Here is a 19,260-nt window from a genome sequence, read left to right on the forward strand (position 1 = left end):
TCCTGATTTTCTATTTTAACCCATAACATAAAGAGCAAGCATACTTTTGAGATTTGATGGCTAAAGGGAATGTAACTGAGTTATTTAGTACAAAAATAAAATATTTTATTAATTTTTCTTGGGTATTTTAACACTAATATTACTCTCCAATAAAAAACACATGTATTGTATTTATTTATAATTAAACAAATTTCATAAAAATCATCTTAAATTAATTTTCTAATATTTCATTATGAATGATAAAATAAACAGTAACCTTTACATGCTAAAAGCCTAAAACACCAATCAGCATTTGGTTTGTTTCATTTTGATCCATGGTGATTAATTTCAAATTAAGCTGAGAATTATTAGAAATAATATGGTTGATGCTGTTCTTTGATTTATAATGTGTTTCCTAAAGTGAGTTACATATACTCTAGGTATTATTCAAGATAGCTTTAGATGGTGAATGTGTTAACATTTTGAAAAAAGTTATTTAATTGAAAGGCACTTGGGGTCTCAGTCAGTTGTGCATCTGACTTTGGCTTAGGTCATCTTCGAGTTCGAGCCCCTCATCAGACTCTGTTGACAGCTGAGAGCCTGGAGCCTGCTTCAGGTTCTGTGTGTGTGTGTGTGTGTGTGTGTGTGTGTGTGTGTGTGTCTATCTCTCTGCCCTTCTCTTGTTCATGCTCTGTCTCTTTCTCAAAAATACAGTTTTTTAAAAAATTAAAAATATTATTGGGTTGAATATTCAGTGTTGCTTAAAATCTTATGTGATATTTAGGGTATTGAAAAAAAATTAATGATATTTAAGCAATTGGAGTGCCATTATTTGGAGGAAACCCCAAACTTTCATAATGCTTTTTCAAACCTCACTTCCTACAGACTAGTAAAAACATATCTTTATTACCTCATCCCAATTGTATCTTGTCAATGATCAGAAGACCAAAGCAGTGTGAGGTGGGACAAAATGCAGTTAGAGTAAAGAAAGTAGAACTTACATCCTGAAAGAATTATGGCAATTGTTAAACCATGAAAACCTGAGGGATAGTTTGTTTGAAAAGTAATTACTGAACCTCTGCTGTTTGTCTGTCTGGATTTGTGGTAGGCATTGAGGACAAAATGGTGAGTAGGTAAAATAGTGAGTAAGAATCATTAACACCCTTATCCCAGGAGATATCCTCATGGGACTCCCATAAAGGAAGATAATAACAACAAAAAAAGTAAAGTTAATACATACACATAATCTATACATAATATAAAGAAATACAAACAAAACAAAACAAACATTGGGATTCGTGCTTCAAAAGAGAGGTAATTTCCAGTTAAGGATGGAGGACTGAACATGTTAAGTACTCTTTTTTTTAGTTGTTTCTCACTAAACAACTCATAATGAAATTAAAAAAATAAAAAGTATAAAACCCGAAGAACAAATACAATAGCAAAGGAGATGATAGCAACATTTCGAGAGTTGGATAGCAGGTGGGCAAGTGGTAATTGTTTTTGTAAAAAAAATAAAATAAAATAAAATGAACCAAATCTTAATCTCTCAATGGCAAAAAATGGAAAGCCACCTGCTTTACACTGCAGAGCCTTAAAAGTTTGGGAATTACAATACGCATCTCTAAAAGTGGGAGTAAAGTAAGGTGAAAATGGAGAGATGAATTGAAGGTCTGTTTAAAATTTAGTTAAAATGCCAGCTCCCTTTGCCCACTCCATGCTGTCAGGTGAATCCTCTTTCCCAGATGACTGGGTAAGTCTCTGGTGAAGGGAGAAGGTTCCAAAGGGGAGATATGTATCCTATGTTACTCTGCTCAGGCTGCCATAACAAATATATTAGACTGGGTGGTTTAAACAACAGACATTTTCTCACAGTCCTAGATAGAGGCCAGAAGCCCAAGATCCAAGGATTGGTTTCTGGTTGGACTCTCTTCCTGGCTTGTGCGTGGCTGCCTTCTGTGTCCTCACTTGGCCTTTCCTCTGTGCACACTCAAAGAGAAAGATCTCTGGTGTCTCTCTTCCTATAAGGACATCAGTGCTGTTGGATTAAGACCTCACCCTTATGACTTCATTTGAACCTTATTACCTCCTATAGGCCCGATCTCCAAATACAGCCACACTGGTTGAGACTTGAACATATGCATTTCAGCAGGACACAATTTAGTCTATAACAAATTCCTTGGTGAAAACAAGAGTTAAATAAATGTTTATCTGCCTCTGTTCTAACTTAGCATCCAGTAACTGTGCAGGAAACTACTAAAGTCTTCTCTTAAGGTTCTGACATGAGTTTTCCCAGTCTGATGGCTCAATAGGGTTACCTTGCAACAAACCCCATCACATGCACAGTGAAAACGACACTTGTATGAAGTAGCCCAAATTACCAGACTTTTAAGGAAAATCTATTTTTAGTTTTGTGTTAAATAGTGTTACATATTCATAAAGTTGAAAAAAAAATAGAAGGGTTGCAAGCAAAAGCAACTGCTATTTCCTACTAGCCGTTGTTGAGTAATCATTATACTAGATAGATTTATGTTTCATGCGGTTATATTATAGGATCAGAATATTGACTTCTGATTTAAAATAACAGATTTAAGTACAAACTGAAAGTGATCCCTTCTATTCCAAACACATAGAAATGATAGGAAAAACATTAGATTAACCAACATATAGCAAGACTAAAAAAAAAAAAATGAATATAAATCCCTATAGACCAGAAATACCTCTACTGCTAAAGAAAGGAGCATTTGGAAGTCTGGAAGCACAGTTTGGAGGCCAGGCTGAGTATGAAGAGCTTGCATCCTTACCGTTGCAAGGAGCCCCAGGGTGAATCTGCACAGCTCTCCGTGCCTGAGGCTGGGACCCGCAGGCAGAACACTGGTCAGCCAGGGCAGGTGTAAAAACCTAACATCTCCTCCCAGACCAGTTCTTGGGACCACAGGGCACTTGATCAGATGTCAGCATTATCCAGAGGAGAGTATATTCTGATGGAGGAAAGTCCTCGATTGTATTTAAGGATGTGTTAAATTGTTGTTTGATAATGCTTCCATTTGGGTTCATTTTTTTTAGAAGCTAATTATGGTCATTCAAATGTCTATCATATAAATAAAACAACCCTGAAAAAAATCCTGGATTCACTTAACCTGAGCATATATGTTTTCCATAACTATGGATTGTTTTTTTCTTTATTAGGTTTGCTTTCAGAACATAAACTGCAATCTAATCCTGTTGTTTTGTGCTTAATAATATCATCCTCTAAAGACAAGTTAGGATGTTTATGTATAGGCCAGGCAAGTGGGAAGGTAATATTATTTTGTGAGATTTATTTATGAAGCCACTAAGCCCTGCAAAAAGATTTCCTTTGACCATTTAAAAGTTTATAGCTCTGTTGAAACTTATTAAATATGCAAGTATTTTGTTGCTCAGCAAATGCATCACGGCAGTCACTGAAATTTCAAATGAGCCACCTCTCATTTTAAGTACTAAGGAAAATGAAAAAAAAAAGCCCACTAAATAGTCAGATTTATTTAGAAAAGTAAAAAGATTGAATGTATTAAAAAACTAAATATATACATATATATTTATCAACTCAACTTTTAGGGATTTTTCTCTGTCTTTGAAATACCATACCAAAGTTATCACACGTATGAGAAAAAGTTCATTGTTTTTGTGGTTTTGTCCTTAATGTTGTATTAATTAAATTTGATCCTAATGATATGGGATATAAAAGAACAATTCTTGAAATGAGCACAGTCACTTTTGTAGACATGAAGCTCAGGAAATATTATGTATTTTGTTTATAGATATATGATCATTAGTATATATCACAAGTAACTATGATATACAATAAGTATATACAATAAATGATTTATTTAAGGTAGGTAGATAGTCTTATCAAAGTCTCAAGCCTTATATGACAAATACATTGAAAATTTCTATTGAAATATCAGTGAATGAAGGTGATCTTTAGTTTAATTGTGATTTTATAAAATGTCTGTTTTGTTCTCTACAATTTGTGTTTTATCAGGAGAAATATTTCTACTATTATTTATTGACCAAAGGAGTATGAAATGACCACATCTACAAATGTGTATTATAAATGATATTTTTAAAACTTGGTGCTTTTAAAAAAATGTTTCAGTAACTATCATCCTCCAAATTTCTTTATTGTGTAGATTAGAGAAATGGTTCTTAAGACAAGTTGAAAAATGAATAAGTTCACACTGTTTTATTAGGAAAAGATCATTTTAGAAAGTGTTTTTACATATATTTGTGTTTATCTTGTTTGCTGCGGATCCCACCCAGGTTCCCTTTTTACCTGGGTTACTAGGAAATGATGAGAAAATTTGATTGAATTGAAAGTAACAAAAACATTTAACAGTTTCTATTTGTTTCTTATCTGCATATATTGTATTCTAATGCTATTTTTTTTATAATTCTCCCTCACTTTGTAACCCAAGAAACCTCAAATCCTGGTTGGAAGTAGATGTTGTATAAATCATGAAATAATTAAAATAATTATTTGGGAAGTACAGTAAAGAGCAGCAGAAGTCAAATTTATTTTTGCCAGTTGCCAAGCCTACCTAAGTGTGTCATGAGCAAACAGACAAGTTGTATAGTTAGGACAATGATGGCATCTTGCAGGTTCTTAAAACCACAGTCTTTATTTCACCATAAAATCTCTCAAAAAGAAGTAGCAGGAGGATTATAAAAATTATTACGTGTACAAATTGATAGGAGGAGTAGACAATGAGCAACTATATTATTTTCATAGATGTAGAAGAGAATTTCAACTTCAGATGAGAAGAAAAACTGTTAATAAAACATTTTATATAGAGCCAACAATTTTGCAAAACATGGAACAACTTCTGCTTATAATTAATGTCATATTATCAAGATGCTAGAAATAGAATTGCTGAAGAATATTATTAGTATTATTATTAAGCCTACTTCTCCCTGGGTACATAAAAATCACATAGGGCTAGATACATGTGTTTCAGCTTATAAAAATGTTGTAATGTGGACATAAATTTACTTTATGAAACTCATGGTTGACCCCCTGAGAAGCAATAATCTCTGGAAGCTGTTTCCAGTCACGAATCCTTAACCATGAACTAACTACCTACTGAGGCCACAGGAATTTGCTACTTGAAAGACAGAATGGAAAGTTCTGAGACTTAGCCTAACTACAAAGCTTATAAGCAAATCCACAATAACATTTGCATCTGCTTAATAAATTATACAGAACATGGATACAGGTAGATCCATCATGAATTCTCTTTTTAAACACTAAACAGCTGGGGGCCCTGTCATCTTCTCTTGACAAAATATTTGAAATTTAACTAAAATTAGAAAAATGCAGAGGAATGTTGGCAATGAACATGGTCCTCCTATATTTGATTTACAGGGAGTTGATAATGTATGTAGACAATGCTTCCCAATGTAACTTTGAACCATTTTTTTTCTTCTAAGAGAGAGTAAGATTTTCTTTTACTTCTTATCAATGAAACTTTAGGTATGTTTGTTCATCTCTTTGGATGTCGGTTTCATCATTGTTAAATAGGGACAATTAAAGTAGATATATTATTGTTTTACAGTGAAGAGTATGAAAAAATACAAGTCACATATTTGGAAATGTTGGCACATCTCCAGGATTCCGTAAACATTAGCATGCCAGGCATGGAGATAAGAAGGCATGCTTGCATTTAACTAAGGTTCACCTTCTGGTAAAGCAAAAAATTATGTTCAATAAATAAACAAGCAGGAAAGCACACTACAAATGACAACCCTGGCTCATACCCATCTCAGATGAAGTGATTCAAATCTTGACATTTACTGCAGTGAATTGTAGATGATCTTCTAAAGTAAAGATTTTCAAATCTTGATAAGCTTTTAGGAAGTTTAAAAAATATTTTTGCCCTGCAATGCTTGTAGTTCTTGATGTTTCCACATTAATTCAGAAAAAGCTCTTAGGAAAAGGAAAAGAACAAAGAAAGGCATCTTGAAAGAATTTCACTTTGCTTAATTTTTTAAAAATATTCTTATGACATGATGATGATACTGAAATGTGTTAGAAGAACAAGTGTTGGTTTCAGAAATGTGATTTGAATCAAAAGATAGGTCAAATAGGTAAATTTTCCTTTAAAAATATGCTGAAAAACAGTCTGATTTGTGGTCCTTTGATGTTAGGAATCCTTGATTCTTCAGTGCTTTTAGGTTATATTTGAAGTAAACATTTCCATTAATGTTCTGAAACTTTAATATTTGCACTATCCTCAGATATACCTGTGTACGTATGCATGCACATTAAATAGACTAATTGTCTCCTTCACAAAGTTCAGTAGCAGGTGCAGAGACCGTTTTGTGGAGTGCTTGGTTGAATTTGGAGTGTTCTAAGATGAGATCATTTTTGTGCATGTTGACAGATAAATTATTCAAGTCAGTGAGGGATTATTTACAAAGAATTGATCCAAGTGCTAGTAAGCCATTGAAAGTAAGGGGTGTGGGGGGAGCCAGGTCAAGTGTATGTCTAGGTTAATTGTTCCTACCACAAATGGTTCATTATATTCATGGCAAAAAAAAAAAAATTCTAGGTGATACACAATGAACACTGTTATTGTTTAGAGGACTAAACTTTTCAAGAAATCTATAGTCATTTTAATCAGAGTGTAATTGTTAAGCAAAAATAGGATGTCTAAACTTCATCAGAAAGTCTCACTCCCTTCCTGCCTCTTCTATTTCTTTGTTTTCATTTTGTGGTAACTAACTTATTGAATTCTTTTTTCTTCTCACTAAATTCTTTCAGATACTTCTGTTTCTATGAATTCTGCTCTCTCATATTACTTTTCCTTCCTTTTCTCCTTTCACTTTTCCTGCCAAAATATTTTTTGAAATTATGGTTTTCAGAAAAGATGCATGTAACTATCTTCAGAAAATTAAGGATAATAGTACATTAGATATCTTAGATAATGTTTTGTTTTAGAAATAACAGTAAAAATTCATACCATACTGCAAAGAAACAAATATAGTAAAGCTGGCAGCATTTTTCTTACATATTTCCAAAGAATTCTCAGATTGTAGGAGAAGACATATGCCACTATATGCAACATAAGGTTATCATATTCCTATCTATCTTGTATGTCTAGGACAAATTTTATTTAGTGCTAAGCATGTAGAATGATATTGGTCTCACTGCCTCTTGACTTCAGACACTGTTTACCTTAACTAATGACAAGGGATATTTCTTCTAACCAATTGCTTACCAACCTTGCATATCAAATGATCAAATGGAGAAATCGGTCTGCTAAATGCAACATCAAGTTTTTCTTGACTAGATGACTGTGTTGAAATACAAATTTCCAAGTTACAAACTTATTCCTAATGGCCACCCAACAAGTGAATGTATCCTAAAATCTATGCATAAATTAGATTATTTTACTTATGGTTTCTTCTTTTAAAATGGAACTCTAACAGAAATATCTCTTTGGATATGGAATATAGGACTTGTATTATACATGTTCTCTAATACCTCGTGCAGCTTTACAAACATTAAGGCATCCATTTTTCTCAGTAGTAATTAAATAGATTTTCCTATTACACAGGTCTAATTGCTTTTAGGAGACATCATAAGAACTAAAATTAGGGAAAGTATTGTTGTTATTATACTCTGAGTTCTTAAGCATCCGATGTATGCTTCGTCTCTAGGTCTATTTCTAGCAGTCAAAGCTTCATTACTAAGAATGAGATCAGATTATGGTTGTGTAGTGGATATATTAATTTTGCTTGTATTCTCCATCAGATAATACCTATCTGTATTAATTATCTTGTATCTTGGTGTGTATGAGTAAATCCCAGAACTATTTAGGTCTTCATATTTTGCTTCCTAGCTCTTTTGTCTTATAAACTATTATATATCTCACTGCAATAACAGTGAATTATGTTTGGCAAACTAGCTGTCTTTTATTAAAGGTGTGCTTTAATTGGACATTAGAAACAACCAGCCTTCAACCTGTGATTGGCCTTGATTTCTTTTGAGATACACTTAGCGCAAAAATGTACTCTGTGGGAATTTGGCAAACTACCTGATAATAGGATAAATCATTTTTAGTTTACAGGAAAGAGCAAATGCTTCATTATTTTGTTGCAATTATTTACTATATCAAAAAGCAAATATAATTTTAGCTGTCTATGTGCATGTGAGCCCAGATATCATTTTATAAAATGACTCAAGTGGGAAAACTTTCATTTCGTTGTGATGACACATCAAATATGCCGTTATCTCTAAAAGCATTAAGGATGAAGGAGTGAAGCCTGCCTACTTCATTTTTCCAAGTAACTTTAGCATGAATAGAAAAATCTAAATTATCATGTGTTTACTTTGCAGGAGCCAATGAGAAAGAAATAGCCCTAATGAATGCTTTGACTGTTAATTTACATCTTCTACTGGTAAGTAGTTTCCTTTCCCACCAATGTTTAGTATACACTCATTTGTAGACTCTGACATTTTTCTATCTTTAATTCATGAGCATCTGGTGGTTTACTTATTTAAAAATAAGTTGTAAGGTTATTTTCATTTTTACCAGGAAATGCTGGACCATGATAGAAAGGCTTCTTCATCAACATGGGAGAGTTGACTCTTGCAAAGAGCTTTAGAATAATGAACAGTTCTTAGAACATAAGGAATAAAAGTCATAGTGAGCTAAATCAAAACTGCTTGCAAGCACACAAAACAATGATGTACAAATGCCAACAAATACTGAGCTTTTCAGAAAGACAGTTTTCCAGTATGCTGGACTTTAGCAGAGTGAGATTATAGATCAGTTATATTTTTATAGGTTAATTTTGGAGGAGTAGATTAAAAAAGAATAAAAAAACTAAATTGGAGAAAAGGGATCTAATACCTTAAATGAGTTAATGTATTTAAAGTGCTTTGTACTTCCTAAATACTTAATAAATATGTATATCTTGAAATGTCAAATATATTCTTGATTTGGAATTTGGTGCTTATAGTAATGCTTGATGCTTTGAAATATAGTTTTATTTTTAAGCAAGATTTTGAAAACATGTCTCCATGACCAAGGTGCACAATGACTATGTTAATATTTTGTTTTTATTAAGTGAAGAAATGATTATTAAATATGCCTAGAGGAACCTGTTCATGGATTATGTTAAACACGATGGTAAATAGCATAGTTTTAAGTCAGACAACCTGGAGTTTGAGTCCTAGCTAGGTAACTTGATGTCTGTCTGAGTTTGGACAAGATTGTAGTGATTTATATATAGAGCATGATATTTAAGACTTATAGTAGAAGAATTGCCATTAAAAGCACTGGGAAGATTGTTTATCAATTAAAATTTAAATGCAGTTTGATAATTTGATTTTATCTGATCCATATTGTCTCCCAAATTTGCTTTTCCGTTGATAAGAGCCAATACCTTTATCTTCTTTGTAATTCATTGGATATAAGGCTAATTGGTAAAGATGCCCTTAATAGGCATGTAGGTACGTAATTAAGTAATGCTGGAGATTATAAAATGCAAGTGTGGTATAAAATGAACACATGTATAAATTGTGCATTAATGCTTTTCTCAATAAATACATTTTATTGCAGCTATCATTTTTTAAGCCTACAGCAAAACGGTATAAGATTCTTCTGGAAGCCAAAGCCTTCCCTTCAGATCATGTAAGGATTCTTTGAATTATATTTATATTCTTTCTACTCTTCCTAGGGGAGCACGCCAATTGCCTGCTTTGAATGTTTATTCACTAGTCTTTTCCGAGTAACCTTACAATAAAAAGATCTGTCAAATGCTTTTGATTAGGCATTTTTAAAATATAGAAAGTAGGTTATTTTTTTTCATTCTGTTCAAGTAAAACATGTGTTAGGGGAAGAAAGGATTGAATAAGAACATTGATTTATTAGTCTTTTTAAAAACATTGAGTGAACTACTAGTTTGTCAAGTGCAGTTATAAATGTTTTATTAACTCGTTGCTGTTTTATTTTATGAAATCAAATCAATACATACCCCAGTGCTAACCCTTCAGCAATATAGAATAAGGATATAAACTTTTATTTGTCCATAGCATGATAGCATAATTATTTGTGCTCTATTATTGAAAAAATATTTACTAAAAATTAAAAATGTTTGTTCATTAAATCTTGCTACTTTAAGAAGTTTGGTTGTTCTAGACTGGGACACAGATAAAGGTATGTTGCATATTTAGATTTAGTGTTAGAGAAATTTGATTTCTGTCTTTCTGTTATCACTGTTAACTATTCTAACCCACATCTTATAATTTTAAGTCATTTAATCATGTCCAAATTAATAGCTGTTACTTCACTAAAAAGGATCAAAACTGTAATATTGTGAAAAATTCAGAGTCCCTGTAATTTCTTGTTTTCATTCATATCTTGTGCGCTCATTGAAGGGAAATTTCTAATCTTCTTTCTATTAGCTGCTTTTTTTTAGGGTAAAGCATTTCTTTTTAGAGTAAGCCCTTTCTGTACCCTAGTTCAAACATAGCAAGTCCACATTACTTACTCTGGTTATTTGTAAACTTAACCAAAACTTAAATTTTAACTCAAGTTTGGTGATTTAACATCTTCCAAAAATCACTTGGATCTCCCTAAAGTCTAGATGAAAAAATAGTGTTTCAAGGAATGTTTAGATTGCTGTGTATAAATAGTATTAAGCAGTTCTTTTCTGATGTATTCTGTTTAGTCGCTTTTAACCTTGACCTTAGAGTTAATATAATAATACGCTTTTATCGTCATTTTGTTAACTCTTTTTGGAGTTATTTCAATGTATTTCTGTGCATTGGACTTGATTTAATAAATCATTCTTCTTTTCCAGTATGCTATTGAGTCGCAGCTTCAACTACATGGACTTAACATCGAGAAGAGTATGCGGATTATAAAGCCAAGAGAGGTACAAGAGAAAGATAAATAAATATTCATATGCTTCTATCTGGTATTGATTTTTTTTCAGTTTCGTCAAAAATTTATTATCTTCATTACTTAAAAAAATTTTTTTAATGTTTTATTTATTTCTGAGAGAGAGAAAGAGAGAGGAGCATGAGCAGGGGAGGGTCAGAGAGAGAGAGAGAGATACAGAATCCGAAGCAGCCGTCAGACTCTGAGCTAGCTGTCAGCACAGAGCCTGAAGCAGGGCTCGAACCCACTAACTGTGAGATCATGACCTGAGCTGAAGTCGGACGCTTAACCGACAGAGCCACCCAGGCATCCCATTGTCTTCATTACTTTAATAGAACTTTCAAGATAATATAAAAGACTTATACATCTGTTACTGTTAGGTAATTTTGCTTAAAATGGGGAACTAACTCAGAAGTGTATTTATTTTCATGTTTGAAGGGATAGTCATGTTACAAGCAAACTATTTTCCTATGAATACCACTAGAGTCTCCCATATTCTTCAGTGAGATGGATGGGATGGCAAATTACTTATATCATTTTCAGTTTCAAATGCCATTGCCTGTGGATGCCTTTAAAATGATATTTGTTGAAATTGAATAATTCCTATATATCTTTTATATCTCTTTTTAATCGAAGTATCAGATGTTGTTTTTTGTGCTTGACACAAAGAGAGTGTAGAAAGGGATGCTGTATAGTGGAAAGAACTTGGGCTTTACAGCCTAGCTAATACACTCCACAGAAATCCCAGACCCATCAACTTTTTGGGTAAGGAACTTTGAGATAGTTACTTTATCTCCCTGAGGTACCCTCATATTTAAACAAATAACAAAAGAAATACCTAATCAGGTTTGACATATGTTCACGATCTAAAATACTATGCACTTTACATTATTAGAGATGTAAGGCTAAGTTGTACAGACTTTGACATATGAACTCCTCAGCTTGTATAATTTGGCACCAAGAGATCCACACAGAATAAATTGTAGGTCATCATTAGTGAAATGATGCTCCCAGGCTATTCAGCCAATGTTTGAACAATTATTTCTTTCAACCCAGAATACTTTGAGAAATTAAAATCAACTCCATTTAGTTCTATTTGGCAACATGCAGTAAATGAATGGAGTAGGAAGGTCTCACACCTGTGACAGCATATCTATTTCGTATGTCCTATAAAGATTGCTAATTTCTGCTAAACATGAATATAACCAATAATTTATCAGAAGTTTTAATGTTAAAAGAGACAAGTGTTGTGGAACCTCATGAGTTAATCATAATCTTGGGAGCATTCTTTAGCATTACTAGATTAGATCAAGTCAACATCAGAGAGAACCACATTCTGTCATTAAGAAATATATTCCTTATTTGCCTTATATGGATTCTTTAAATATATAAATTATTAATATATAATACTTTTATTAATCTTTTTGAAATTACGGTGGACAAACTGTATTAGATTCTTCTAAGCAAAAGGCTTTGGATTACCATGCTGTTAATTTTACTTAGAATTTTTCTTACAGTTACTAAAATCCTTCTCTTTACATATAAAGTACCCATCAGTTAATCATTTAAGATTTCAACATCAATACTATTTTTATAGATTTTAGTTTTGTAAACAAGTTCCAAGATTCTAGTAGAAACTTAAGTATGTGCTATATTTGTGACATATATGTGCCTAATATGGGACATAGTAATTTACAAATAGAAAGAATTAACGAAAATTAAAATAACTGAAGGAAAATTTGTGAAAACCTTAATGAGCTTCCCCCAGATATTAATGCAGTTGATTATGCTTTGACATCAAAACTAAGTCCTATTTAGCACTGTAGGAAGCTCATAAAACTTTGTAATGATTAAGAATGATTAGAACGAGTGTCACCTGGGTGGCCTTTAAGGAGAGTTTCTCCTTAAGGTAACAGAAAACACTGATTAGGTTATGCTCAGATGAAAGATGTATAAGTATTGTTTAACTGGGAAAAAATACTGTGATAGATTGATAAATGAACTAATAATTTTCAGGAAATTTTCACCATTTAATATTTAATGGACTTATTGTACTTTCTGACATTTTACTGGATGGGAAGAGGGAGAAAACAATTCATAGGTATGCAGGTACTTAAGACTAATTGAAAAACAAGAAAAAATCAAGCGAATAGGGTTTTGCAAAGACTTTATAAACCTTATTTTTACTATTTTATTATCATTTCTTATAATAACAAAAAGCATACTAAAATCCTGTTCTCTTGCCAGATTTTTGAAACTATTAATCTGAAAAAAAAATTGTTCTTAGGTGGGAAAAGCTCAAGGTGAATTTTATTTTTTACTTTTTTAAATGTTTATTTTGAGAGAGAGAGTGCATGCGCACACTCACATGCATAACAGAGGGACTGAGAGGCAGAGAGAGATTTCGAAGAAAGCTTCACACTCCGAGCAGAGCCTATCTTGGGGCTTGATCCCAGGAACATGAGATCATGACCTGAGCCAAAATCGAGCCTGGCGCTTAAGATTGAACCAGCAGGTGTTCCATCAAAGTGAATTTTAGATTGGAAAAATTTGAAGTTATGAATTTGTTATTATGGATTTGGTGTCATTTGTGCCTAACTTGGCTTTAGGGGGAAGATACATTGAGAACAGAGGATATCCTTGAAGTAATTGAGAAGGAAGGAGACTCGATTGCGGTGATCCTGTTCAGCGGGATACATTTTTACACTGGCCAGCTCTTTAATATACCTGCCATCACCAAAGCCGGACAAGCAAAGGTATGCACATCGTTTTCTCCTTCCCACATTGCCCAAAAAAACCACTTTACTGGAATATGCTAACTGCACATTGTAGTGAAATAATTTTGCTTGCATCTGTGTAAAATTATTTTTCTTCCCTTGCATATAACATTGATGACATTTATTTAGTTTAGATAAAGACTTCCAACACAGAACACTGTTAGGGATTAACATTAGGAACAAAGTAAAGAGATGTGATGTAAAGATGAGATAAACAGTTTATATTTTTCTACAGAATTTACTGCAGGTTACCATGCTGTGAAAACAAAAGCCGATCACTCTTAATATGTCAGATTTGTTTGGTAACTTAAAGAAAAATATATGACTCCCATCACACAGATAATTCTACATCTACTTTGCAAATCAAATCATCAAGAAGTATCTATCTGGAAAGACTATGGGCCAACTGTCACATTATAACAAAAATAAGGTTGCTCTCTTCACAGAATATGTGGGTAATTAGTAATCAACCCTTAACATAGTGAATGTTCTAATATTTGGAGAAACGTTAGAAAACTAATTTTTTAGAAAACTAATTTCTCTGGACAGTGTTTACCATGCTGATGAGATTAGTTTGGAAAAGGGGTCTTGTTTAGTCTAGAAAATCTTCAGAGTCCAATATAGCTCCGGGCTAAACAGATACTGAAGAACCTTTACAAGGACAGGTAGGCTTGGAAATCACACAGTCTTATTTTGAATTAGCTTGCTTTAGTCCAAGGTATGGAATTAATGATCAGGTACCAGGAATTTCTGTAATGCACCCAATGCCAAATGGCTACTAACATTCTACTTCCCACCATGATGACTCCTTGATTAGAGGTCTGTGGGAGGCCTAAAGCATATTGTGAGCTATAAAATAAATTGTACTCCAATGCCCAGATTTCTAAAGATAAATCTTGTTTTTCAATATAAGAAACTCACTAAATCAAATGAATGCTAATTAGAGCAAAAGTAGTATAAGTAAAACTGGAGCAGGAAACTTCTAGCTACACAAGAAATACATGAAAGACTTAATCATTCTAAGAGAAGAATCATTTTCCCAGTAGCCCCACTGCCATGGATGATATTTTCATGAGCCTGGGCCACCTTCTTCAATGACTACTGAGAACCTATTACAGGTTTCAGCCAATCAGTTTTCATTCCAGCTTGAAGGGCTGCTGCATATTGCCTAAATTCCCCCGTAGTTGATGAGTAGAGAGAAACTCCAATTATACTAGATTCCATTGTCATGGTGTCCCGTGGGCTTATCTCAATCTGACCTCTGCTGCCCACAACTATTACTCGTCCTCCTTGTGATAGAAGATTCAAATCATTATTAAGATTTACATTAGCTAACATTTCAATGATCACATCAATTCCTTTTTCACCAACGGATTTCTTAATTTTAGCAATATAATCATGTTCCCTGTGGTTAAACACTTTATGGGCTCCATTTTGCAAAAACGATGTTTTGTCCTTCCTCAGTACCAGCTATTCCCAGAACCTCTAAACCATAAGCTCTAGCAATCTGAATGCTGCCAGTCCAACTCCTCCACTAGCCCCATGTACCAGAACACTTTCTCCAGCTTTCACACGCGCGCTGAGCAGAGCGCGATCAGCGGTAAAATGTGAGATGCCGATGGCAGCTCCTTGTTTAAAGTCCAGTTTTTCTGGCAGTGGGTAAACAGTGTGATTTGCTGCAAGAGCATACTCGGCATAGCCTCCAGAGATGGTGTTGGCAGTGAAAACTCTGTCACCTTTCTTGAAACATACATTGTCCCCAACAGCTTCTATTACCCCAGCCACATCTGAACCAGGAGTATAGGGTAAGTGTGTTTTTTTCCTGTGAGTACCAGAACGAATATATGTTTCCACTGGGTTTACACCACATGCGTGGACCTTGATTAAAATCTGATGGTCTTTTGGAGTTGGCACTGCCACGTCCGACTGGAGTTTCAGCACTTCCGGTCCACCAAATTCAAAAACTCTAATTGCTTTCATCAATTTCAGTCCGGTTGCCATGGTGATCCGGTTCTAGAGTGGGGAAGCAAACTCCGAGGGCTCATTCAGATTCCACAAAAAAGGGGACGGTGCATCTGTGTAAAATTATTTAAACAGTTAAAAAACAAAACAGTAAGTCTTACATTAAAAAATCTGTAGGCTTTTGCTTTAGTCATCTCTATTTAACCCTCTTTTGGTCAGTTCTGGAGCCTCACTCCCTTACTACCTTCTACTCTGCCAAAGTTTGCCTCTAATCAGCAAGACAGGTAAGCTTCCTGCATGCTGGTGATGTCCTTTGTACGGAGTTACTCCATCAGCAGGCACCAGACAGAATACCTCAGAGATCACTGCATATGCCAGGACTCTTAGAAACACAGCACTGCTACTTTGTCCTACTCTAAGGCATTCTAAATGTAATTCAGTTCTCACTTAACCCTGGGTGTTCAAAGAAATGGAGATGCAGAATAAAAATTAACAGTAGATCAAGTTTTACACAGTGTAGTTTTAGAAAGCCACTTTGTTCTTAAGAATCTTGAGAAATCATTATCCTGCCGATAACAAGAATTTTTCCATACATGTTACTAAATCACACTTAAATTGTTTACTATTTTGAAATTGTGTCTTTTTATATAAGTGTTTGTAAAAAAGTGTTTTTAGTATTTGTTTGCCTGAAAAAGGAAATCAGAGGAAGAATGTTCAACAGTCACAATCTGTATTTAAAATCCTTAAATAACAGTTCTGTGTGATTCAGCGATGAAATTATGCATTTAAAAAGGTGACAATAGAATTTTCTTTTGAACATTAATAAGTTATGGGATTAATATATGTGTGAGGTCTAGTTAATATATTCAGTTATTGAAGCTAATGAATAGAACTAATGAAAAGAAATTTAGCACCGTTATTAGCCTTCTCTAGGAATTTCCAACCACGGCTTCCAACTGGCTTGATGGATAACCGTGAAGGTGGTGCATTACGAAAGATATAAAGATAATGTCTTCTTAATTTAGGCTTTAAATGTTAAACACCAAAATAAAGAGAGGTCAATAAAAATTATATTTTACAGTGCTGTCTGAGTAACCAGCAGTCCCTGATCTCCTTAGTGTACATGCATGTCTCATTAACCTTCATGGAAATGAGGCAGGAAGATAGAGAAGAAATACCATAGGTTTTGGAATCAGTATGAGGTTTAAATCTTAGCTAGGTCATTTAATTGTTATATGATCTCAGGCAAGTCACTTGACTTTTCTTAGCCTCTTTTCAAAAGTGTTAACTTGGGACAACAGGACCCACTTTATAAATCCAGTTTTGAGAAAGAAGAATGTAAAGTATTGCACACATTCCGCTGTTTGGTGAGGGATCCCTCGCACCTTCTACTGCTCTCAAACAAACACGAAGTTGGAAAGTGGCTCTTTTTATTTCCCATTTAAAAGCAAAATAAGTTTGTTTGTTTAGGTGCTGCATGTACTTCTCATTCTTAACTAATTTGGTTGCTAAAACCATTCTCTTGGCATTTTTCAGGTTTCCTTTTACTTAAAAAGTATAATTAATGCCTACCAAGTGAAACTCTCATTGAGCTTTCAGTCAAATAAAGGTAGGAATGAGCAATTCCATCTAAATGTAACTGTACAGAAGTGACAGATACTATGTGAGTGAAATGGTGATAGACTTCAATCTATCCATTATAGAAATTATTATAACACTAATTTATACTCTTGCTAGACAATTTCCCCCGTTCCCAATGGATGTTGAGAAAAGTTATTTGAAATGTACACTTACATAGCTCTCTTGGGTAGTCTATGAAGATAATGCTGAAGACAAAGGCAGAGAGAAAATTAAAGGTGTCAGTCAAAAAAGAGTTAGGAAATTCTAGGAAAAAAATGGCATAAAAGAGTCACTGTGAGAAATGGCTAAATAAGATTTAAAAAAGAAAAGTTTCCCAAAATAAAGGAACCAAAATTTTGGCAGGAACCAAAATGATATTGGGATAGAGCAATGAAAGTCAGCAAGAATACTTTTTATTTCAAAATCATGTGAAAAGAAAGTGGGGACAGGAAGTTTGAAAAATATATTAAAGAAGTGTACATATACCAGAATAAGCACACATCATAAATAAGTGCCTTGCTGAGTTATTCTGAACCCTTATAAAAATCATCCACATTAGGAAACTTCTAGAACATTAATGCCACTCAGACAGAATCCTTAATTATGCCTTCATCCAAATACTATTACCTCCCCTCCAAAGGTACCACTCCTGACTTCTAGCCATTTTTATTAACTTTGTCCATCTATAAGTGTGTTAATATGTACTCTTTTGTATCTGTCTTATTTGCTCACTATTATGTTTCTAAAATTAATTCATGTTGTATGTAGCTTTGTGGGGATTTTTGGTAGCAGTAGTTTTGTTTTTCTTTTCATTTCAGTATATTGTTATAGCATATGAAATAGATCACAATTTATTTTTGTTTTCTATTCTAATCAGGATAGATATTTGGGGTTTATTTCTATTTGAGGGCTATTGCAATAAATGCTATTTTGAACATTTTCATATATTTTTTTAGGTAATCATTCACACCGATTTCTGTTAAGTATATATACTTAGAATTAGAAATATCACAAATAAGGTATACAAATGTTCCGTCCTAATCAATAAAACCAACTTTCCAAAGGGGTGTATCAATTTGGTATATATGCCTCTCAGTAGGTATGAGAGTGTTTGTGGCTCTACATTCTCACTAGTAGCCAGTCTGATTAGTTTGTAATGGTACTGCATTGTAGTGTTTATTTGCACTTCCCTGACTATTGATGAGGTTGGGATCTTTCAAATGCGTTTTTGCCTGAGTATTTTCTTTTCTGAAATGCTTGTTCAAGTGTCTTGCCCAATTTGCTATTTGGTTGTCTGTCTTCTGTTATTTGGTTGTAGATGGTATAGAAAGTGATTTTGAAGCATAGACAAGATACACGACTTCTAGTGATCATCTAAAAAGAAAAAATATTAATCAAAAGAACAGTTGACAGTATGTAATAAATTTCAGATGCTGAGGCTTTTCTTAAATGAAAAGGCCTGAGATGGTGACAAGTGGGGCAGGCCAAGGAAAATTAAACATAGCATCAAGTTAGAGAACCACATTATAAGGGAAGGCCAGCATATGAAAATAGATCTTAATTTGAAGATACATTTTTATTTTTTCTTTGAAGCCATCAACTTTATTTCATATTATTGGCCAACTCACTAGTTTGGATCTCTGCCTTACATCTCTGTTTCTAAATTTTCATATTCTATTATTTGTTTCTACTAATCATTTCTTCTTTTCTACGCCCACTGAATGTAATTGTTCTTCATTGTCCTGTGAATTGCAATCCCTAGAGATTTACACTGCTGCCAAGATTCCACTCTCACTATAAGTGAAACTATAGGGTACTCCCATTTTCAAAAATGGTTATTTATGCTCGTCTGTATCTTTAACTTGGAAATTCTATATGCACTTTGAAGTCAGCATGCTCTAGTTTGTATCCCCTTAAGATGACTGTTTCCTACTGCTTCATGCCACCACCCTTCTGGACCTTTACAGTCAACTCTAACACATTCCTCTTCT

The 19,260-nt window shown here is 33.7% G+C and overlaps 1 protein-coding gene and 1 pseudogene across 1 annotated transcript in view; one reads left to right on the forward strand and one right to left on the reverse strand.

Moving 5' to 3' along the window:
- KYNU (kynureninase) overlaps positions 1 to 19,260 on the forward strand; it is a 115,863-nt gene that overhangs the window by 33,525 nt on the left and 63,078 nt on the right. Inside the window, exons 5-8 of the mRNA XM_039250734.1 lie at positions 8,360 to 8,421; positions 9,588 to 9,659; positions 10,831 to 10,905; positions 13,520 to 13,666. Coding sequence (XP_039106665.1) covers positions 8,360 to 8,421; positions 9,588 to 9,659; positions 10,831 to 10,905; positions 13,520 to 13,666 — 356 coding nt within the window. The remainder of the gene's footprint in view (positions 1 to 8,359; positions 8,422 to 9,587; positions 9,660 to 10,830; positions 10,906 to 13,519; positions 13,667 to 19,260) is intronic.
- LOC120244312 lies at positions 14,702 to 15,706 on the reverse strand (annotated as a pseudogene).

The sequence above is a fragment of the Hyaena hyaena genome, unplaced genomic scaffold (assembly GCF_003009895.1).
Source record: "Hyaena hyaena isolate Hyena2069 unplaced genomic scaffold, ASM300989v1 scaffold_381, whole genome shotgun sequence".
Taxonomy (NCBI): domain Eukaryota; kingdom Metazoa; phylum Chordata; class Mammalia; order Carnivora; family Hyaenidae; genus Hyaena; species Hyaena hyaena.